The sequence below is a fragment of the Aquarana catesbeiana genome, linkage group LG05 (assembly GCF_042186555.1).
Source record: "Aquarana catesbeiana isolate 2022-GZ linkage group LG05, ASM4218655v1, whole genome shotgun sequence".
Taxonomy (NCBI): Eukaryota; Metazoa; Chordata; class Amphibia; order Anura; family Ranidae; genus Aquarana; species Aquarana catesbeiana.
This window is the reverse complement of record NC_133328.1, coordinates 476853239-476877314: the sequence shown is the minus strand read 5'-3', so window position 1 is coordinate 476877314 and position 24076 is coordinate 476853239. Positions and strand designations below refer to the sequence as shown.

Below are 24076 nucleotides of genomic sequence, written 5' to 3'. Positions count from 1 at the left end.
ATATGACTGAACAAGGCCCCCTGCGTGGGTCACTCCTGCCTTGTATTTCTTTGCGATTTTGTAATAATATTTATTGTACCAGAAAACATTGTTAGGTGTTTGCCCACTCCACTAAAAGGAATTTTTTAGTTTTTAGTCTGTATTACCATTCCCAATCCCCTTCTGGTACAGAAACGATAATGCTTACACCTATTTTGGTTGAAGTTGAGTATTAAAAATCTTGCTTCCCCTGTCTCTTGTACCTTATACCTTTCCCCCTTTTTCCTAGCCTTTTCCTTGTCTGGCAGTACATATTTTGAAAACTACTTATACATTGGATGTTATATTTTTGCATTAATTTCCCATCCACAAATATATTAACCTTGGGGTGGTGGATACCACCGCCACACTTTGTGTCCTTTCAAATTGCTGGGGTTATGTACTGCATTTCATAGATTTTACACTGTATCTGGGACTCACAATAGGTTCTCCATAACTCAGCTTTGTTCTATGTCTGCTGTTGCTAGACCCTGGCACCCAGGGCACATGCTGCAGGTCTTCCACTGAGTGCCCTAGGTCTCTTTTGAGATATGGAAAATATAAAACCTAAATGTTATACAGGTTTGGAAGATTTTACATTTAATCTAGTTTTCAATCTACATACCGTATTTATCGGCGTATAACACGCACAGGCGTATAACACGCACATTCATTTTAAGAGGGAAGTTTCAGGAAAAAAACTTAAATTTTAAATAAGGAACTTTGAAGCAAAATAAGGGTCAGTGCCCATCTGCAGCCTCACCATTGCCATCAATGCAGCCTGATCAGTGCCCCTCTGCAGCATCACAAGTGCCATCAATGCAACAGCTTTACCATTACCATCAGTGCAGCCTGATCGATGCCCATCTGCAGCCTAGAGGGGACAGGGAGGGAGGCAGGACGAGTGCAGACAGATTAAATACAGTGAGAATCTCCTATGATAGACAGAACAGTGGTCCAATGGCGGCCCAGGAGACGGGACTTCCTATTACAGAGGCCACCAAGTAAACAGGAGTTTCTCACTGTATGTAATCTGATGGCACTCGTCCTGCCCCCTTCCCTGTCCCCTCTGAGGCAGTTAAAATTGAAGTATTGGCGTATAACATGCACACGCTATTTGCACCCAATTTTCATGGTGAAAAAGTGAGTGTTATATGCCAATAAATACAGTATTTTTTATTTGGTCATCATAATCTGGGATCACAGCTTTTGAACCAATTCATTTTTATTCAGTTAAAAAATTATATTAGTTTTAATTTTGATACAAAGTGGTCATCATGGTTTCCCTCAACATTTTAATCTGCATGCCCAGAGGTGACCCTGGTCTATTAGGATCCGGAAAAATACCCTTGTGTCTCTGTATACATTACATTATCTCAGATGTACTGTATGAGTCTTTGGTTTAAATAAAGGCTTAAAAAAAGCTTGTGTGATCTAATAATATGTTGATAGCCTAAATTGTTGGGTTTACTGTTCACAAACTGCATAAGATAAGGATGGCTAAACTCTTCAATAATTTTAATGGATGTCTTTCAACTCACTAGAAATTAAGCATTTATTTTAGAAATGAATTATTACACAAAGATGTTTCCTGAGTATGACTTAATCAGTACCACATAAATAAGGAAACATGTCTTTTCTAAAATCCTTAACAAGGCATTAACTGTATTGCAGTACTCTAAAAGATATCTAATTCTACGTTACAGCAAATGAATTACCCGTGGTGATTTTAGCTGTACTCTGTTGCCTGAGTGACCTGGAAGCCCTGCTCCTGGGACATGTTCTTGTATTATGGGCTTCTGTCCATCAGAATATACAGCATCTTTGACAGAGTCCAGGAACAATGCCAGAGGTGGAGTTTCATAGACTGAAGATTGAATGCACGATGGGCTACAAAACAAACAAATAATTACCACCATTGCATAGTGAATAATTGTCAACTCAATCTATCTTTTCAGATAAATGCTAAAATTATATAAAGATTAGAAATATATAACAATACATGAGCCTATGGATTAAAAATAGACCAAAGAGTAACAGACAGTTAGCATTTTTGTAGATCAAGTGTCCCCATTGCAAGATTTACTCTTTATTGTTGTCGGTAAATATTTGGGATTTTCCCTTAATTCCTATCCCAGTGGTCACCAGGACAAATGAAGTTAGTGAATCTCCCTGGTGGGGACAGAGATGACAATAAATATTTGATAGGGGGTCCTAACCTGTCACCACTCTATCCAAAGCTACCTGATGTGATTGTAGCCATAAATAAAAAAAGTATCACGGACAGTACTCAATTTTCTCTATCCAAAGCTAAAAATCTTTATGGCTTTAGATACACTATATTGCTATTTGATAAAATAGCTTGAAAGCAAACCTTCAATGAACTAAACACTATATAGGTGCATTTTATTTCCTTTATTCCGCATTATTAAACTAGTAACCAGTGCAATAACAGCAAGCATATATACCACAAAAGAAAAGTTCCATGGTTATGGATAAACCAACAAGGGCGAATGTGTCATATGAACACAGATTTAGGAACAGTTGTTTCAGATTTTGACTACGGTATAAAATAAAATTATTCAATACTAAAATGAGCTGACTTATATGTTTACCTTTGACCCAGAATACGCCCATAAGCGGCAATACATTGCACCTTGGGCTCTGCATATTCAATAGAGAACTCTTCTATGGGAACCACACATACAGAGTGCTGAAATACAAATGTAGAAAACACTGTGAAAAACAGAGGGAAAGTAAAAAACAAATATAAATGCTCAAAACAGCTGTAAGTGGTTGAAGGCTGTGACTACCTATTGCGGTCAGCAAAAAGTGCCCTGAACTAATCCTGACCAGTCAAAGATCAGCTATTTGGGCAGAGCTAAACACCATCTACTGTGCACTGAAGTCCAGATTAAAGCAGTACTACAGACTTAAAGTGATTCTAAAGCCTTGTACACACGCGCCGAAAATTGTCTGAAATCTATTGGTTCAGAAGGAATCGGCCAACTTGTGGCCCTTGTGTACAGCTGTCTGTTCAACAGAAGGTCTCACAACCAGCTTCTGTCAAACTGGCATGCAGGAAGACCAGCATCCGACCCGCATCCGATCAGCCAGTGCTAATCAATGTGTTCTGGCAGGTGGGAGTCTCCCTGTCAGAGTATAATAGCAGAGCGGAGACAGAAGGTTTTACCTTATACCTTTAGAACCACTTTAACATTTTTACCTTAATGCATTCACAGTAAACACCCCAGGACATGGGCTACCCCTCTGTGCTCAAACACTTACCCGCTGTCCTTGTCATCATCGAAACCTCAGGGATCAATCAGCTCCATTCCCAAACTTCCTCCTTCTAGTGGAGACACTGAGGGCACAGAGGGCAGCAGAGTGATAGGCTCCTGCTGCCATCAGTCAAATTACTGGGAGAAAAGAGCAGAGGTGTGGTTTGCTGGGCAACGTGTGTGTCTATGGATGCACACGGCTTGGCTCAGGAACCTGATGGAAGCACACACGCATGTGTCTATAGCACCCAGCTAGCTAAAGGAGGCACCCATGAGCAGGGAAGAAGGGACAGCACTCAGGCAACCCCCAAAAGAAGAGTAAATATTTTGGGTAAATGTAATACACACAATAAATAAGACTGGATTGTGCTAAAAAAAAAAAAAAAAACAAGATTTAATATCACTTTAAGCTTGTATGATCACTGTGTAGCTTTATTTCGGAATGGCAACAGATGATTAATCTATCCCAAAGAGCTGAAAGTTGTCTGTTTCTCCCTGCAAGCCTGCCTACACACAAAGACTTTTTTCAAAGCATTGCACATGGAAATGGCCAACCAATGGATATTATAAATCCCATTAAGAGTAGAGGTGACCACCTTATTATTACAAATAAAGATGATCAAAGTCAACTTACCAACATGAAGCTGACTGAAGCTGCTTTCATTTGAATTTCTACCTCGGACAACAACTCAAATGTGGCAATGCGATTCATGCTGTCCACCACGATACTGCGGCAAAGGGAGCTAATGCAGAGAATATCATATACTGTTTGTTAATCGATTGCTTATTGTAATATATTCTCAACACTACAAAAATTATTTTAGGTAATTATTTAAACATACGGTGCCTTGAAAAAGTATTCACACCCCTTGACATTTTTCACATTTTGTCATGTTACAACGAAAAATGTAAATGTGTTTTATTGGGATTTTATGTGATAGACCTACACAAAGTGGCACATAATTGTGAGGTTGAAGGAAAATGATAATTTTTTTACAAATAAATATGTGAAAAGTGGGGCGTACATTTGTATTCAGCCCCCCTGAGTCAATACTTTGTAGAACCAACTTTCACTGCAATTACAGCTGCAAGTCTTTTTGGGGATGTCTCTACCAGATTTGCACATCTAGAGAGTGACATTTTTGCCCATTCTTCTTTGCAAAATAGCTCAAGCTCTGTCAGATTGGAAGGAGAGCATCTGTGAACAGCAATTTTCAAGTCTTGCCACAGATTCTCAATTGGATTTAGGTCTGGACTTTGATTGGGCCATTCCAATACATGAATATGATTTGATCTAAACCATTCCATTGTAGCTCTGGCTGTATGTTTAGGATCGTTGTCCTGCTGGAAGGTGAATCTCTGCCCCTGTCTTAAGTCTTGCAGACTCTACCGGGTTTTCTTCTAAGATTGCTCTGTAATTGGCTCCATCAATCTTGCCATCAACTCAAACCAGCTTCCCTGTCCCTGCTAAAGAAAAGCATCCCCACAACATGATGCTGCCACCACCATGTTTCACGGTGGGGACGGTGTGTTCAGTGTGATGTGCAGTGTTAATTTTCTGACACACATAGCGTTTTGCTTTTGGGCCAAAAAGTTAAAATTTGGTCTCATCTGGCCAGAGCACCTTCTTCCACATGTTTGCTGTGTCCCCCACATGGCTTCTCACAAACTGCAAACAGGACTGGTTATGCCTTTCTTTCAATAATGGCTTTCTTCTTAACAGTTGTCCTGTGGACAGATTCTTCCACCTGAGCTGTGGATCTCTACAGCTCCTTCAGCGTTACCATGGGCCTCTTGTCTGCTTCTCTGATTAATGCTCTCCTTGCCCAGCCTGTCAGTTTAGTTGGACGGCCATGTCTTGGTAGATTTGCAGTTGTGCTATACTCTTTCCATTTTTGGATGATGGCTTGAACAGTGCTCTGTGAGATGTTCAAAGCTTAGGATATTTTTTTATAACCTAACCCTGCTTCAAACTTCTCCACAACCTTATCTCTGACCTGTCTAGTGTGTTCCTTGGCCTTCATGATGCTGTTTGCTCACTAAGGTTCTCTAACAAACCTCTGAAGGCTTCACGGAACAGCTGTATTAATACTGAGATTGAATTACACACAAGTACACTCTATTTACTAATTAGGTGACTTCTGAAAGCAATTGGTTTCACTAGATTTTAGTTAGGGGTGTCAGTGTAAAGGGGGCTGAATACAAATGCACGCCACACTGTTCAGATATTTATATACAAAACATTTTGAAGAAATTTATAATTTTCCTTTCACTTCACAATTATGTGCCACTTTGTGTTGGTCTATCACATAAAATCCCAATAAAATACATTTAAGTTTTTGGTTGTAACATGACAAAATGTGGAAAATTTCAAAGGGTATGAACACTTTTTCAAGGCACTGTACTTGAAAAGTGAAACTGAAAACTGAACAATTAGCCACTGGCAGTATTACAGCTCCTAAAATGTAATTTCCTATACAGTATTAAACTGTTGGAGCCTATTCACACTAGGATGCACAGCACTGCAATGCACACATTTTCGTGCACTGAGGCACATTGTGGCACATTGGGTAACCAGCATATTCAAAATGAATGGGCTGTAGCCAGGGACATGCGGTGAGGTCAGTGGCCGGTGAGGCACTGGCTAGTATCAGAGTGAGAGCAATAATTCTAGCAGTAGACCTCCTCTGTAACTCTAAACATGTAATCTGTAAAAACATTTAAAGCGTCGCCTATGGAGATTTTTAAATACTGAATATTGGCACCATTCCACGAGTGTGCGCAATTTTAAAGCGTGACATGTTAGGTATATATTTACTTGGTGTAACAACATCTTTCACATTATACAAAAAAATGAGGTTATCTTTAGTGGGTTTTTTTTTTATATTCATGAAACAGTTTTTTTCCCAAAAAAACACGTTTAAAAAATTGCTGTGCAAATACCGTGTAACATAAAAAGTTGCAATGACCACCATTTTATTCCCTAGGGTGTCTGCTAAAACAATATATATAATGTTTGCGGGTTCTGAGTAATTTTCTTGCAAAAAAATGATGACTACTACATGTAGGAGAGAAGTGTCAGAATCGGCCTGGATGGCAAGGAGTTAATTACCATTAGTAAGTAAAATACAAATATTTATTATATATTGTTTTAAAGGTAATTTAGTATATTTTCAAAAACTGTACTCAAGCAGGTGGCTTAACGGACAAATTACTGAAGTTTGAAGTTATAACTTCAAACCAGTAATTTCACAGTAAATAGATAAATAATACATTATAACTAATGCTATTATAACATATAGCATAATAATATATGGTTTAGCTTGATTATTACAGTACCTTTTCAACAGCAGCAGATTCTCATTCTCCCTCTTAACTGTGTGTCAAAAACATGGAATTGTGGTTAAATCGTATACCCATAAACCCATGTTTTTTTCCTTCTAGTTAAGAGGGCTGGGCTGGAAGGGAGTATGTGTCTTTTAGACACATGCCCCTTCTATGACACTGCAGTGTGAGGCGTGCCTCCACTGCAGCATTTTTATTGGACAGCTGGGGCTAATGGTACTTTACCATTGGTTCAAGACTCCAAGCTGTCCATTGAGCTCAGTGCCTCTGACAAGAAGCGAGGAGAGGCACTGTAAGCTCATCCTCTCAGTCTGCTGCAAACAGAGTATGTTAGCTTGTATTTAACCACTTGCTTACTGGGCACTTAAACCCCCCTCCTGTCCAGACCAATTTTCAGCTTTCAGCGCTGTCGCACTTTGAATGACAATTGCGCAGTCATACAACACGGTACCCAAATGAAATTTTTATCATTTTTTTCCCACAAATAGAGCTTTCTTTTAATGGTATTTGATCACCTCTACGGTTTTTACTTTTTGTTAAAAAAATTGAAAAAGACAGAATTTTTTAACAAAATATAAAAAAAATATAATTCTTTTTATCAATTTTTGCAAACAGTTAATTTTTCTCCTTCGTTGATGTACGCTGATGAGGCGGCACTGATGGGCACCGATAGGTGGCAGTAATGGGCACTGATGGGTGGCGGTTATGGGCACTGATGGGTGGCAGTTATGGGCACTGATGGGTGGCAGTGTTGGGCACTGATTGGGCACTGATTGATGGCAGCACTGCTAGGTGGCACTAATAGGTGGCACTTGTGGGCATTGATAGGTGGCACTTGTGGGCTTTAATAGGTGGCACTTGTGGGCACTGTGGGCACTGGCAGATGGCACTTGGAGGCACAGATGAGGCATCTGTGCCTCCTTCCTCTTCGGGACCGATGTCCCTTTGACATAAGCCAGTGATCGGCTTTTTTTTCCTCCTCACGCTGTCAGCATGAGGAGAAAACGAAACCGATCACCGAGCTTTTGTTTACATCATGTGACCAGCTGTCATTGGCTGACAGCTGATCACATGGTAAGGGGCCGGGAACGGCCCCTTACTCGGATCTGTGATCATCCGAGTCTCCGTGACTCGGTGATCACAGCGCGCACACCGCGCGCCCTGCAGGGTGCGCGCGGTGCGCGTGCATAGGGGAGGACGTCATATGACGTCCTTCCGGAGATTGAGGTCCGCGCTGTAGCCGTCATTCGGCTATGGCCCGGACCTCAAGTGGTTAAAGAGGAAGTAAACCTGGTGGGTTTTACTTCCTCTTTATTTCCCTGCAAAGGTAAAGCATAATGGGCTATTATGTGTCACTTACCTGAAACTGAAGCCTGCGATGTAATGCATGCGCATGGGAGCTGCCAGTCACGGCATGACCCCTATTAGAAACGGCACGATGTGCCCTTTCTAAAGTGTGCATCCTCCGTAGACATCGGCTTTTTTGTAAATATCTCCTAAACCGTGGAGGTTTAAGAGATATTTCCAGCACCTACAGGTAAGCCTTAATATAGGCTTACCTGCAGGTAAAAGTGGTTGTACAGGGTGTACAACCACTTTAAACTGGCCGCTCTGTATGTAGCTTCTGACAGGGTGCGCAAGGAGCCCTGTATCTCCGGAACTATAGGTCGTAGGAGCCCCAATTTTACCAGTGGTGGGGTAGTTCTCTGTGACCTCAGGTTGCCGAGCTACGACTCTCGAAGCTCGTTTTTTTTTTTTTTTTTAATATGTTTATGGCAGGTGAGGCTCTGCCCTCCCTTGACTGTACGTCCCTGGCTGTAGCTCACCTCAATACACAAAAATTTTGAATTTTGAATTGATGATTTTTTATATCTTGTGTTGTAATGACCTGCATTACACTGTGAGGTAGATGCGTTCTGGAAAGTGTCATTCAAAATGAATGGCATTGCAACACACCATAGCTTGCACGCTGCATTACCATGTGTTTTACTGCGTTTCACCACAATAAACTTGTGTAATCAAGCCCTTTGAAAATCAGGAAAAGATGTCACTGTTGTAGTGCAAGATATATACATGTACCAGGAATGTTAAAAAAGCACAGCATGGAGAAAATCAAGTGCAAATTAGAGTGACACATGGCAGCCAATAAAAATTCAATTAACTGAAGTCACAGTAGCACAAGTTGGATATTGATTGTTACAGGTACAGCACCTTTCAACTGGAATATACGCTATAAAAATACTCTGAGTAAAAAGAAAAGAAACATGTTTACTTAAAATGTTTTTCTTTTAACGTATGTATCCCCTCAGATGTTATCAGTACAAATATCCCCATTAGAAGATATTTATTTCCTGGGAGAACTATACATTTTTGGATATCCCATCATTTTTTATACAGGAGACAATGGTTCCCAGGGCAAAAAGTAAGGGTGCATGTCCCACAGCGGGGAGAGTGACAGCAAGAAAAATCTATAACGCATTTTTACACTTTCTCACTGTACCCAAAACTACAAAAAATCTCTCTTCACATACACTTTGTGGTCTATATATAAAAAAGTTTGTTGTGTAGATGTGACAAACATTGGCACAATTAGCATGGAAATTTCAGTACTGCCTCCATTTTATGTAGTTTCTATATTGTCAGTGCCATCTAGTGGCCACAATAGGTTTTTGTTTCCCGAGTAAAGTTTTTCTGGAAAAAAATGCATTATGGCCACTAAGTGGCACTTATATTATAGGAACTACACATATTGCAGAAAACACAGTAATTTTCACCCTGATTGTGTGGATTTGTCATATCAGCACTGCAAACATTTTATACATAGACCCCTTTAAGTTTAGATATGAAATTTGCCATGGTGAGAACAGTTCTTCATTTGATCTGATTCATAGAAATAGCCTCCAGCACTTTCCACCTATTGCAGGCTATGGTGGTAGCTGTGCCATGGTCAAGATTCCATTGACAACTTGTCTCTAGAACCCTGAGAGCCCCATTGTGTTATAGTAATTACATTTTAGGAATGACAAAAGTAACAGTAAAAGTATTAGTTTCACTAATGCCCAACCTGGCAAGCTCTCTCACACTAGTGGTAGTCAAATGATTACCTTAAATAAACCAATTAATTGACTGGTACATAAACATATGAGTTTGTGAACAAAGACACTTCTGTACCTGTATTTGCAGTTATAGAGCCTGACTCTGGCTGCAGTAGAAGGGTTATTGGCTGTAAACACATTAAGAATATATTGCTGAGGGTCTTCGTTGGCATATTCAAACACAAGCACATAAAATCCAGCCTTGGGGACATTTACCCTGAATCGGAGCTCCACCTGTAAAGAGAATTCATAGGTTATCTGTCAAGAACATACAGAAATATGGCAGTAAGTTGTCTTCTATAAAATCTTACAAAAGAGTGTCATTTGTATACTAGAGCGAGCACCTAAATACATCTACAAATCTGACATTTCTGAACTTACTATGATTTAAATGTACTACCCACATTACACATTATTCATGTATCTTAAAGTGAATGTAAATCCCTTACAATGAGCTTCTTTTATTTTCTGCCTTTTGTCCGCTAAATATACTGTTGAATGTGTTTTGTTACATCTGTTCGACAACTGCAAGACAATACCTGTTGATTAGGTCAAATTCATTTATTCAGAGCTGAGTTTGAGTAGTTCTGAAAAAAAACAACTGGGCAGGGCTGACACTATTCGGTTCACAAAAAAAAGTGTGTTGTCAAACCATAACAGGTATTAGTAGATAAGTGCATTTCTGGCAGATCAAATTGCAGTGTCTTTAAATGAATAAATTATGGGTAAATGTATATGTACATCATTGCAAAGATGCACTGCATGTGTTTTTTTTGCTCCAACACTTTAAGCAGATGCCAAAGCTTGGTGCATGCTGGTACATTGGTGCAGTATTGGTTTCCTACCATGGTGATTTGCAATTTTGTTTTGCATTGGTATTTTTAACCTCTTCCCACCCCACCTACAGTAAAATGATGGCCAGGTGGGAGCTCTCCCATTCTGGGGGGACAACATCATATGATGTCCTCCCAGGATCGTGCCTTGGGTGTGCCCCATGGGCCACGCTTCAGCGTGTTCTGTCACCCGTTGTGTCCACCAGACACAGCGGATGACAGATCAGTGTACCAGCCTGCTGCCGGTACCATGTGATCGCGGTGACCAATCACAACAGATCACATGATAATTGTAAACAATGGATGTATTCCATTCATTGTGTACTATTGTGTTGATCTCTGTGATTTGTCACAGTGATCACATGGTACAGACAGGGACAATTACAGTCTGTGACGGACCCCCGTACTCAAGATGAGTCTGTCCGCCGTAAATGCTTTCTTTGTCCGGAACCAGCATGATTCAAGGTCCCTTAACCCACCCAGTCACTTGTTGAGACAGCAGTGTAGGGTGGAAAAACATCAGACTCTTTATTCAAACACATGTAACAACAGATATACACTCAGGGGACAATCACTCCTGCCTTTGCATTCAGGGCAGGGTAAACTGTTGGATCAGAGCTGTTGGAGGAATTCCCCCCTCCCAATGCATAATGAAACAGGGCGGGTAGACTTTACCTCCACCAGTAGCATGACACAGTTGTGGATTCAACTTCTCATCAGTAGACTGTCTTTGGGAGGGGCTGCTGGAGAAATCCCCCCCCCACAGCTAATTCACATAGACATGCATCCCATAATACTTTGCTCCCAAGGCAGACACAAACAACAGAACAATGGGATACAGGCACTTAACACATAACAACCACCACCTCAAACTAGCAATGGACTGTGAAATACTTCTACAAGATTCTAGCAGTCTTAAATTTGAAGGATATTGCTCACAAACATTAATGTCCCAAGTGAAAAGAGCCCCTTCACTTCTTCAGCACAAACCACACACACAGAATCCAGGACAACAGTGTCAAAAGGAAATGCTGAGTCCGGTGTGGTTGTACGGTGAGTTGGGCTAAGCAGACCCAACTCGGGTTCTCGGTCACCCTTGGCTCCTAATAGACACAGGGTCACTTATACATAGGAGGACCCGGGGGGGGAGCTGGACAATGTGCTTCCAGTTTTCTCAAAGGTACGCTGGGTTCCACAAGCCCCCCACCCAAAGTGACTCCCGTCACACAGTCCAACTGTAAAAACAAAGAAGAAATGAATGGGACAGTCTGTACTGTACCGTGTAATTAGCTGTGGCCAATCACAACTAATCGCAACAGATATTCACTGTATTGTTCTGGTCACAGTATGTAAAAAAAAAAAAAGAAAAAGTCCGTGTCCCTAATCACTATCACACCATTATATGATGAAGCTGTACTGCACTGGGGACAGTATGTAAAATGAAAAAAAAAATGTAAAAAAACTTTTTTTTAATTTCTTCATTTTAATATTTAATAATATTACAAAATATGTTCAAATATGTTTTATTTACAGAGGAGACTTGACACAGTGGTGTGGCTTACAAATGTATCTGCAACTGTGTACAACTGAGAATTCTGTTTTAAGAAGTTGCATGTTGGAAATACTTGTGGGTTAGGTTCCCTTTGCTGGTTAGCGGACTTGAGTGCTGGGTAATTTTTGCAGCACTCATTTGTGGTCAGGTCTGGATTTACTCCCTTTGCCGCCCCAAGGCTGGGTCCTTCAATGCCGCCCCGCCCCACCCCACACACACACACCACCAATCTCATCCTTTATCGATGACTGCTACAATAGATCGATTAAAAACATATCTCCAGACACAAAAACACTGAAAATAACTGGCTTTAATTGTACAGACTGAAAATACTCTGTAATGCAGAAAATGCCTTTTAAAGATTATAGCAGTAAGAAACTCCCTACAATTTAGTAGTTCTAACTTTTCTTTTGGCAAACACATCGATAATATCTTTGTAGGACAAAGTATTTAAAAGTTCTGACTCAATGGCAAGTAAAGCTAAACTGTTCAGTCTTTCTTGACCCAAAGGTGATCGTAAATAGTTCTTTATGCAAATACATTTCATTTATTTTATGCACCACAGCTCAGTTGCAGTGCATAGAAAAAGTATGCATTTTGCACCACACTGCTCAGCACGCAGTGGCGCTGTTGCAGTGTGAACAGGACACATAGAAAACAAGTGTTTTCTATTGCCCTTACAGAGACCTGTGTTGCTAGTGCAGAAATTACAGACCCCCTTTTACATTAGTGTCCTCAGTCCCCCCCTTCACATCACATCACAGACCCCCTTTTACATCAGTGTCTTTAGTCCCCCCCCCTCACATAACAGACCCCCTTTTACATCAGTGTCCTCAGTCCCCCCTTTACATCACGACCCCCTTTTACATCAGTGTCCTTAGCCCCCCCTTACGTCACATCCCCCCCTGCCTCATCACAAACCCCCCATTACAGACTGACCCCCCCATCACAGACTGACCCATCACAGACCTTCCCATCACAGACTGACCCCCCCAAGTCACAGACCCCTCATTACAGACTGCCCCCCCATCACAGACCCCCCATTAGAGACTGACCCATCACAGACTGACCCCCATCACATACTGACCCATCACAGACCCCCCCCTCACAGACTGACCCCCCAAATCACAGACCCCTCATTACAGACTGACCCCCCATCACAGACCCCCATTACAGACAGACCTGACCCATAGCAGACCCCCCATCATAGACTGACCCAAACCCATCACAGACTGACCCCCCATCACAAACTGGTCCTGACCCATCACAGACTCCCCATCACAGACCCCCATCACAGACTGACCCCCCAAATCACAGAATGACCCCTCAAATCACATCACAGACACCCTTTTACATCAGTGTCTTCAGTCCCCCCCTTCACATAACAGACCCCCTTTTACATCAGTGTCCTCAGTCCCCCCTTTACATCACAACCCCCTTTTACATCAGTGTCCTTAGCCCCCCCCCTTACGTCACATCTCCCCTGCCTCATCACAGACCCCCCATCACAGACTGACCCCCCATCACAAACTGGTCCTGACCAATCACAGACTCCCCATCACAGACCCCCATCACAGACTGACCCCCCAAATCACAGAATGACCCCTCAAATCACAGACTGACCCCCCCAATCACAGACTGAGCCCCCATCACAGTCCTCTCTCAATATCTAACTCCTTTACGGCACAGCACTCCTCCCTCCCCAAAGAACCCTACCTTATTCACACAAGACATGGAGCCTGACTGCTCTGGACAACGGGCGGGACTTTTCACATCAAAAGTGAGTGATTTATTGCTGGTACCGCCCCACTGCCTAGCAACCAATCACCCACTTCTTAATTTAAAAAGTCCCGCCCTTTGTCTAGAGCGGGCGCGCTTCATGTTTTGTGTGAATAAGACAGGCAGTGTGGGGAGGGGGCAGTGCAGTGATATTAGAGAAGGCACAGACCTGCTGCACCTGCCATGCTGCCCGGGCCGATCCTAGGGTCACAGACGCCTGGGTTCAGAAATATTTCTGGCGCCCCCACATGGTCGTGGTTATCTTACCAACTACTCCCCTTTACAAATGTTTCTATGGCAACGACTCAAACACAGAGATGCTCCCGTTAGAAGTCTTCGTTACCTTGGGATCCTCCCATGATCTCCTAACAATAAAGAAAATACAGGAAGAGAGTACACTAATGAGACCTGGAGGGGAGTCTCTCTGATGCACACACAGATGGCTGTCTGTTAGAAAGAGCCTCTAGACATAATACGGTCAAAGACTGCAGACATGTTACAGGAGATGGTCAGAGACTGCAGACATAATACAAGAGACGGTCAGAGACTGCAGACGTAGTACAGAAGATGGTCAGAGACTGCAGACATAGTACAGGAGATGATCAGAGACTGCAGACATAGTACAGGAGATGATCAGAGACTGTAGACATGATACAAGAGATGTCAGAGACTGCAATCATAGTAAAGGAGATAGTCAGAGACTGTAGACATGGTGTAAGAGATGGTCAGAGACTGCAGACATGGTACAAGAGACGGTCAGAAACTGTAGACATGGTATAAGAGATGGTCAGAGACTACAGACATGGTACAAGAGATGTCAGAGACTGCAGACATGGTACAGGAGATGGTCAGAGACTGCAGACATGGTACAGGAGATGGTCAGAGACTGCAGACATGGTACAGGAGATGGTCAGAGACTGCAGACACGGTACAGGAGATGGTCAGAGACTGCAGACATGGTACAGGAGATGGTCAGAGACTGCAGACATAGTACAGGAAGTGGTCGAGACTGCAGACATGATACAAGAGATGGTTGGAGACTGCAAACATGATACAGAGGACGGTCAGAGACTGCAGTTCCTATGGACGTTAGTAGATAATGGCCGATCGGCCCTCTCACCTGACCCAGCGATACAGCAATGGTTCCTCTGATCAGGAGTCAGCTCACTCTGAATTGCCCGTGGTGACTCCGCTGGGTAGCACCCACATCAGTATTCCTGCAATGACTCCATTCCTTTCTCCGCCAGGGATGGCGCCAGGCTGTGTGGCTTTCCCTCTGGTGGCGCAGGGCAGTGGGGTTCTCTCATTGATGGTGTTCTCTCAGCACTGCCCTCTCCCTCTGGAGCCCTGGGTGTACTTTCCTGGGTGTAGACCCCCCCAGGACAAACCACCCCCCTCCATTAGTACAGACCCCCCCAGGACAAACCCCCCTCCCTTCATTAGTACAGACCCCCCCCAGGACAAACCCCCCTCCATTAGTACAGACCCCCCCTAGGACAAACCCCCCTCCCTTCATTAGTACAGACCCCCCCAGGACAAACCCCCAACCTTTCATTAGTACAGACCCCCCTAGGACAAACCCCCCTCCATTAGTACAGACCCCACGAGGACAAACCCCCTCCATTAGTACAAACCCCCCCAGGACAACCCCCCTTTATTAGTACAGATCCCCCAGGACAAACCCCCCCTCCATTAGTACAGACCCCCCCAGGACAAACCCCCCCCATTAGTACAGACCCCCCCAGGACAACCCCCCCTTTATTAGTAGATACCCCCCTCCTCCATTAGTGTACATAAAAACACCCGGGAGGCAGCTGAAGAGGAGAGGACAGTGTGCAGCCGCGCCGCCCGGGTGGAGAACAGATGGAGACAGGCTTGGGCGGGAGTGAGAGACAGAGGAGGAGAACACGTCGGGCACGGACCGCCCCCCCAGCGATGTCACTGCGCGGCTGGTCTCTCTCCACACAGAGACCATCCGCTCCGATCTCCGGTGTTCTGCTGAGAAAGTTCCCCCCCAGCGGATAAGGACTCCCCTGTACTGCGCAGGTGCAGCGCTTGCGTAGTAGGAGCCGCCGAAAATAGCCGAAGCTGAACACCTGTGAGTCAGCTGTACACGGGGCCTGTAACAGGGCCCCTCGCGGGCTCCCTTCGCTCGCCACGCTTCGGGCACGGCCTCGCTTTGCTGGGCATATTTTTATTCTAATTCTATGTCCACTTGGATGGTTGGACTTGAACCTGGACTCAGGGCAGAATGTAGTGTGCAGGCACTGTGTAGAGCTGACGATCAGCTGTTCAACTTCGAGACTTTCGGCGGCTCCGTAGTCGTTCGTACTGCGCAAGCGCATCGCATGCGCAGTACAGGGGGGTCCTTATCCGCTGGGGGAACTTTCTCGGCAAGACACCGGCGGCTGCTCTCCTTCTCTGACAGGAGGAGGGAGGGGGGGCGGGCTTGAGCCTCGAAAAATACAGCAGCGGCCGCGGCGACCTGCAGAGGGAGCCACCTCAGTCTGGACACAGAGAGGAGGAGGGAGGGGAGCACTCTGGCGCTTCAGCGCCCCCACCTCTCTGGCCTCCGAGTGCACTGCATGCTCCTATGTTAGTGTGGAGGGCGGCCGAGAAGGCGCAGGAGCGGCGCCACGCCTGCACCACTGCCTCCCTGAGGCCTGGCCTCGGTGGCCTTGTGAGAAATCCGGCCCTGTTTGTAGTACACTTGTTATAAACTGATCACGTGGTAGTAGTTAAGCATCATGGGAAATGTAGTTCCAAAACATCTGGGGTGCCGAGATTCGCCCTCACTGACCTATAGTGTGCAGAAGCACCATTATTTAGTTGACTGATACATGTCTAAGCAATATATTCTAATTAACAAAGAGCCATTAAAGTGGTAGTAAACCCTCCTATCGTTTTCAGCCAGGGAAGCTGCCATCTTGGCTTCTGTTTAATCCACAACTATCATGATGCTGCACATGTGATCAGTTATGACACCAGCCATTGGATGGTTTGACAGTCTGGTTGAGAGCGCAACCAGTGGGAGGGTTACATTCCCTGCACCTACCGGAAATGTAACTTATTTGAAAAGGTTAAATGGAGGGGTTTCTTTCCGCTTTAAACAAAAATACAGAATCAATAATGTGTGACTGATGTGACTCTACAATATGTAAAATGCTACATAAACTCTCGGAGCTACTGTATATTAAAATCTGTAATAAATATATATTGATTAAGAGATCCTCCTACCTGTCCTCCTGAAATATAAGCTACTGGTGGGCTCCCGCTGCTTAGTTTCCGAACAATTATTGGCCGGTTTATTCCATCTTGTTTGAAGTATTCCATGTCAGGGCCATGAACACACTTAAACCTCTCCATTGGCAAATGCTGATACACAAGACAGCTTACAAACACAAAAAAGGTTTGAAGTCATATTACAAAATTAGAATGACCTTTTAACATTTTAATACCAAAGTAAAAAGTAAAAAAAAGTAATCTTTTTACAGGTTACGAAAACCCTAACAATAAACCCTTTAACCCCTTTGAAAGCATTTTGTTATATCTGTGGGAAAGAACCTGTGCTTCTTTGGTGCGATGCAGTGCAATTCTGTGGTCCATAGACTTCCAACAGAAACGCTTTCAAAATGCTTGTGTGTCCTATTGTCATAAGATTCCAGCAGGTTTTCTTCCCTAGCACAGAAATCGCAGCTGTATCTAGATTGTGTCAAAACTGCATCAATTCACACTGCAAATGCACTTGAAAATCGCATTGCATCAGTGTGAACCTAACCTTAGATAAGTACAGAAGTATACCTGTTAATCTTGGCAAGAATCCTGTTAGGTCAGGTGATACCAGCTGATTCTTGTGCTCTCTGCCTCTACTGTATTATTAGGATTTTCATTGTTCTAAGTTGTCTCTGAGGCCTACAGAGCCCCTCCAATCTTTGTTATGGAGAAGAGGAGAGGTGGAGGTATTCTGTATTCCCGTCCTAGGGTGACCACATTGCGCTACCATAGATACAGTCAGGGCAGCCATCAGAATTTTTGGGGCCCCTTACACAGCTTCAGGCCTGGGCCCCCCTTCCCCCTGGGGCCTGACCACCAACATTACCCACTGGCCGTCTCACCGAATACGCCCACTGGCCATCCCACTAAGTCCTTCGGGGCACCCACTTTTATTTAAACACTCAACATAATGTATCTCCACCTCCACCCAGCATCATCCATACCTCTCCACAATGTATCCCCATCCACGCCCAGCATCACCCATCCCTCTCCAGGATGCTGAGGGTGAGTGGCAATACGTTGTAGAGACTGGAGGGATGGATGGTGCTGGATGTGGGTGGGGATGCGTTGTGGAGAGTGGAGGGATGGATGTGCTGGACGTGGGTGGGGATGCGTTGTGGAGACTGGAGGGATGAATGTGCTGGACGTGGGTGGGGATGCATTGTGGACACTGGAGGGATGGATGGTGCAGGACGTGGGTGGGAATGCGTTGTGGACACTGGAGGGATGGATGGTGCAGGACGTGGGTGGGGATGCGTTGTGGACACTGGAGGGATGGATGGTGCTGGATGTGGGTGGGAATGCGTTCTGGACACTGGAGGGATGGATGGTGCTGGACGTGGGTGGGAATTCGTTGTGGACGCTGGAGGGATGGATGGTGCTGGACGCGGGTGGGAATGCGTTGTGGACACTGGAGGGATGGATGGTGCAGGACGTGGGTGGGGATGCGTTGTGGACACTGGAGGGATGGATGGTGCTGGACGTGGGTGGGAATGCGTTGTGGACACTGGAGGGATGGATGGTGCTGGACGTGGGTGGGAATGCGTTGTGGATACTGGAGGGATGGATGGTGCTGGACGTGGGTGGGAATGCGTTGTGGACACTGGAGGGATGGATGGTGCTGGACGTGGGTGGGGATGCGCTGTGGACACTGGAGGGATGGATGGTGCAGGACGTGGGTGGGGATGCGTTGTGGAAAGGGATGGATGGATGGTGCTGGGTGGGGATGAAGATGATTGAGTTGCATTGTGAAAATGGATGAGGATGACTGTGGGTGGGGAATGAGAGTTACATAGTGAAGAGGCTGGCAGTGGGCTCTCCAAAATGTAACTCATTTGCACCCAGAGTCATCCATTTTCACATTGCAACTCAATTATACCAGCTTGTCAGCCTCAGGGTGTCCCATCCAAGAAGAAGGACAAAAATAAAGTGCAACTAAAAACTACAGTCAGCACAGGGGGCACAGTCAGCAGCACACATTCAATATTTCTGACTTACCCTCCATGCTGCACTCTCAGATCTGTTATTGCTGTCTGTGTCCATGTGCACTGTCCATGGCCACTCCCCCTGTCCCTGTCCTGGCCAATCACAATCCAAGCAAACCATGCAGCAGCCTCTGCAGGGAATGGATGAGGAGAGAGCACTGGCCACCGCGATCACCTATTGCTGGGAATGTCATCTTACCACTGCTACTCTGCCAGCTTTAAAAATGGTGTCGGCTGGTCCTCGGGCAGCGTGCTTGTCTAATCACATTGTTGTGTCCACAACACTTAACTGTAGCCACTCCGGGGGTGGGGGGTGGGGATGGGGGGTGCTTCTGCTGGCCAAAGTGAAAGTGTCATTTCCTCTTGATGATTCTCTGCAGCGCGCGCTGATTATCGGCACATTACATGATATGCTGTTGGGGGGGAGTGGGCCCTGGCCGGCCGGGCCCCTGGGGACATTCGGGGCCCCTTACAAGTGTGATGCCTGTACCCCCCTGATGGCGGCCCTGGATACAGTACAATGCGTGAATGTTGTTACCCTATGACAGGAAGAATGCTACTGGCAGAATCATTCAGTGAAAATAAAGGAAAGAAAATTATGAAAAAATGAAAATCTATGCAGCCACCAGTCCAGGGACCAATGAGCTGCAATATTCATTTTTTGTTCTTGGGTTTAAATACACTTAATTGTCTTCCACGTTGAAGTCACATTTTCTGCCCAAAAGACATTCTCCAATGAACCTACGTATTGATAAGCAAAACAAGACATTTTATTTTTATACAGGTGTAGGGATCTGCTGCCCTTTCCTGTTAGCTGTTAATATCATAGAGTTATGTATAATTACTGTATGTATTAGCACTTCCTGTCTTTGGGAGGCTGGCTTTGAAAAAAAAAACCCAGTTGGAGGAAGTAGAGTAAGAGAAAAAGTCTCAGTCACATATTCTGTCAATTCAGACCAGAAGAGATTATTATGTAACTACATTCCAGTAGTTTAACTGCAGCTGCCCATTGCTTCTTGAGTGTGTTTCTGAATCCTTGTGACAGACGTATCTCTGTCCTATTGTTATCTCAAATGCAAAGTGCCCGATAGCTAAGTCTGTACTACTGTAAGTATGCAGTGGTCACCTTCCAGTATATTAGTAGGTGAACTTGTTTTTTGCAATAGAGTTTATATACAGCTCCTGTTATTATCGTTAACCCTGTCTTTTCTGGTCTGGGATTCCATAGCTAATTGCAGCTTAGGGCTCATTAACTAGCATGGGCTAGAGCCAGGTTAGGCATCCGATGGCCATCTCTGGTTAAAGGTCTGGTTACAGGTCAGATTAGAAACTACTTGGGGTGGACTAAAGCATGAAGTAGATAGTGGACTCTGAGTTCCAATGAGTTGTAGTGTGATGAGTGTACATTTTGTAGTGATAGCTGCTTTTTGATTATTTTTATTTTTTTTATATTTTTTAACAGTGCATTGGGTTTTATTATATATCTGAGTTCCAGTTCCACACCACATTTTCTGCATTCCAGGCTAATTGGACAATAGTTAGAGGGTCTCCCCATCACCACTGATCAGGTCTTTGACCCAGACAGATGCTGCATCATGATCACCCCCAGGTGCTCCCACAATTCAACTTTGCTGCAACATTCATCTGGAGGTAACCTTATTAACAACTATATATACACAGATATATGTGCACAATTCCTCCAGGACTTCTTTTGGGCCCTTTATTAATAATACCTGTTTGCACATGAATGTATGTATGTATGTAAGTATGTATTATTGATTATTGATCTTCCACTCTTCTGCTTAGCGAAGGTTCTGGTTCTCTTATTTATCTACAGGTTTAGCACAATATCCTTTTTGGATGGGCCATTTCTCATAACCCCCCAAAAGAGGGCCACACGTGTCACTGCGTCACTGTGATATCGGCATTCTATCTTCACCAAGTTTGGTAAACAGTTAAATGAAATGGATAAATATTTAATTATCATTCAGCTTGCTTAAGTTATGATATAATATTGAAACTGATTCACAGAGCTATACTCACTTTTCACTAGCAAACCCATTATAGCTGCATGGCTCTGTAACTCTTAGCTGTAAAATGGACGCTTCATAGAAATCACTTGGCAGCAACACAAGGTAATCCTAAAACAAGAAAAAAAACACAGGATGAGATTTATATTTCATATGCTAAGAGATCTATTAATATTTTCACAAACGATTCACACAGCTTTCACAATTATTTTCCAATTAGGTCCAGTTAGAATAATGTGTGAATCCTGGGAGAAAAGTTATGTGAATCTTGTGTGAAACAATTATAAATGTGTGTGAATTTAAATGCTGTCCGATTGTTGACAGTAGATAATGTACCAAGCTGCATACTGTATTAAAGGGTATTTAGAGTGGTTTTGAACATATTTTCTTTCTTTATTAATTGTGATCAGGACCATGAAAACATCATTTCCAATAATATGAAATACTTTTTTTCTTAGTTTTAGATAAAGCAGGGAACATGTAAAACCCCTTTCAGGCTTTATTGCTGTCTGTGTCCCCTCTGGAGTGTTTAATGTCTCTATTTGTAATGATGTCACTGAGACTGAAAGTAAAAGAAAATCCCAAATTTTGAGCTCCCACCAGAACAAGAATAGAGGGGAATTCTTCCAATGGGAACACCTGATTTGGTGACAACTGTCTTAAGGGCTCCTTCACATGGATATCTAGGAGGTGCTAAAAACATGTGGTTGATTCGCGTTTTTACTGCCCACCCACAGGCAAAAATGGCAGCCAGAGGAGACACGTCATGGCTTTAATTGGCGGCCATGGAAAACTTAACTCAGAATGCAGAGTTTGACAGGCAGCACCCCCTGTCATACACACTCATTAAAGACAATTAGACTGCATCTTGACTTGTGGTTGCTGTATGATATTTCAATACAAAGACCCTGTTCAGATGGAAAAAGACCCTGCCAACCCCACCAAAAAAAAAAAAGGGATCTAGGAGGTGGCCTTATCTCAGCGCTGCACTGCAGCACCCTAAAAAGTGATCCAATGTGGTTTGCTTTTCAGAGGATGGTAAAAACTGCTGCCCATGTGAGAGGCCTAAGAATGGATTTACCTTCACTTTGGAAAGATTCCATTTTATGTCTGCATGACTAAAAAAAACAACTGATTACTTCTAACTATAATAATATAGTAATAAAATTACTCTAGAAACAAAACAGAACACTAGATATAAAACATAATTTTAAAGAGTATAAAATTATAAAGCTAAAATAAAACTTGCCAAGGACCTATATAGATTTATTTAACACCAGCTGAATGAGGAAAGTGAGGTAACAGAACAGTCACTAGGCATTATACAACAGTAGAAGAAAAGTGAAAAGCTCTCACCAAGCTCTCACCACAGGGCACAGCTTTGTCATTCGGTACCTGTTTACTCAACTTTTTTTGTTTTGTAAGCACAGCAGGGGCATAGATAAGGGGGGGGGATAGGGGGATCTAACCCCAGCATCCTTGGTTTTGCAGCTACACAGCAGAAGGATTGCAGGTAATGCACCTATCAGAACTTTCAGAGTGAGGGAAGCTCACCTTAGCCCCTTCTCAGCTCTGGTTACAAGACACAGCCAAGAGGACTTTATCTCACTTTGGAATGCCTGGTCTGGTGAGTGGATTTCCTGGAGGGGGAAGAACTGAACTGGAGGGAAGGGGAGAGTTTTAGTGGGGGAGGGGATCTGTACTGGGGTTGAGAAGATCTATGCTATAGTGGAGATTAGTGTTGGGTGGGGGGATCTCTATGGCAAGGGGGATTGTATTGGAGGGGGGAGTACTGGGGGAGATCTGTACTGGGGGAAGAAATCTGAACTGGAGGGGAGATCTATACTGGGGGAGGTCTGCACTGGGAAGGGAAGATTTCACTAAGGAGTGGAATCTGTACGGGGTGGTGATCTGTATTGAGGGGGAAGATCTGTACTGGGGGGAAAATCTATATGGGGGGGGTCTGTACAGCTGGTAATAGGGGACATATACTGGGGGGAAATCTGTATTGGGCCCCCCTCCTGCTGGAAAGAAAATTATCTACATCTCTGAAGCATAGCAAAATTAAAAACAGAATTTTTTGAAGTAGTCCTGAATGTTAACGGTGAGCAACAAAATGTAATTCAGTGCTGAAAGAGGTAAAACTTTGGTGACATGGATACATGTATCTGAGCAGAGTGTACTTGAAAATCAATTAAGAATCATTAACTAAATGATTCATAACCAGTTACAAAGAGCTCAGGGAGTAGTTATTTGTTACACAATGCTGAATAAGGAGGAATAAAGAAGTCTCCTCTGCACTTCAAACATTCTTGGCTTATTACAATGCACAATGCTGACCAGTGTAATTCCAAAAAACCATCAGGCAGTAACTGCCAATGTTTTATACAGACTCCTATAATGGACAGCCTATGAAACACTGGATTTTTCTTAGCAGAAAACAGTCATATTCAAGTTACCACTGGAAAAGCCAAGAAAAAAAATCTTAAACCTTTTTATATAGTAAAGGGTATTACAATGAGTTGTTAGGAACAACACCTTCATAAATAGTGTTACATTCACACATCTGAGTTTGTGCGCATTGTCTATAAATGTAAGTAAGGGCCCTTTCAAACCAAGTGCACTGGGATTGCAATAGGCACCCTTGCCCAATGCAGTCCCATTGCAAGCAAAGTAAATAAAAGTTGTTTTTCCTATGTGGCCCAGGCACTGTATCCTTCCAGTGTACACTAGAGGCCATTCCTTCAGTACAACTGCTGGTGTGAAAGGGCCCTAAAATGAAAATGCAAACACATTTAATCTAATCCAGAAGCTATGGAAGCCTAAGTAAGGTGTGATGATAAACAGATTTGCCCCCCAAACATCCATCTCAAACATAGCTTCTC

At 43.7% G+C, this 24076-nt stretch overlaps 1 protein-coding gene across 1 annotated transcript in view; it reads right to left on the bottom strand.

Moving 5' to 3' along the window:
- LAMA3 (laminin subunit alpha 3) overlaps positions 1-24076 on the bottom strand; it is a 271677-nt gene that overhangs the window by 123651 nt on the left and 123950 nt on the right. Inside the window, exons 24-29 of the mRNA XM_073631481.1 lie at positions 21205-21302; positions 17141-17294; positions 9816-9973; positions 3934-4042; positions 2634-2731; positions 1737-1908 (exon numbers count right to left, since the gene is read on the bottom strand). Of these exons, the coding sequence (XP_073487582.1) occupies positions 1737-1908; positions 2634-2731; positions 3934-4042; positions 9816-9973; positions 17141-17294; positions 21205-21302 (789 nt within the window). The remainder of the gene's footprint in view (positions 1-1736; positions 1909-2633; positions 2732-3933; positions 4043-9815; positions 9974-17140; positions 17295-21204; positions 21303-24076) is intronic.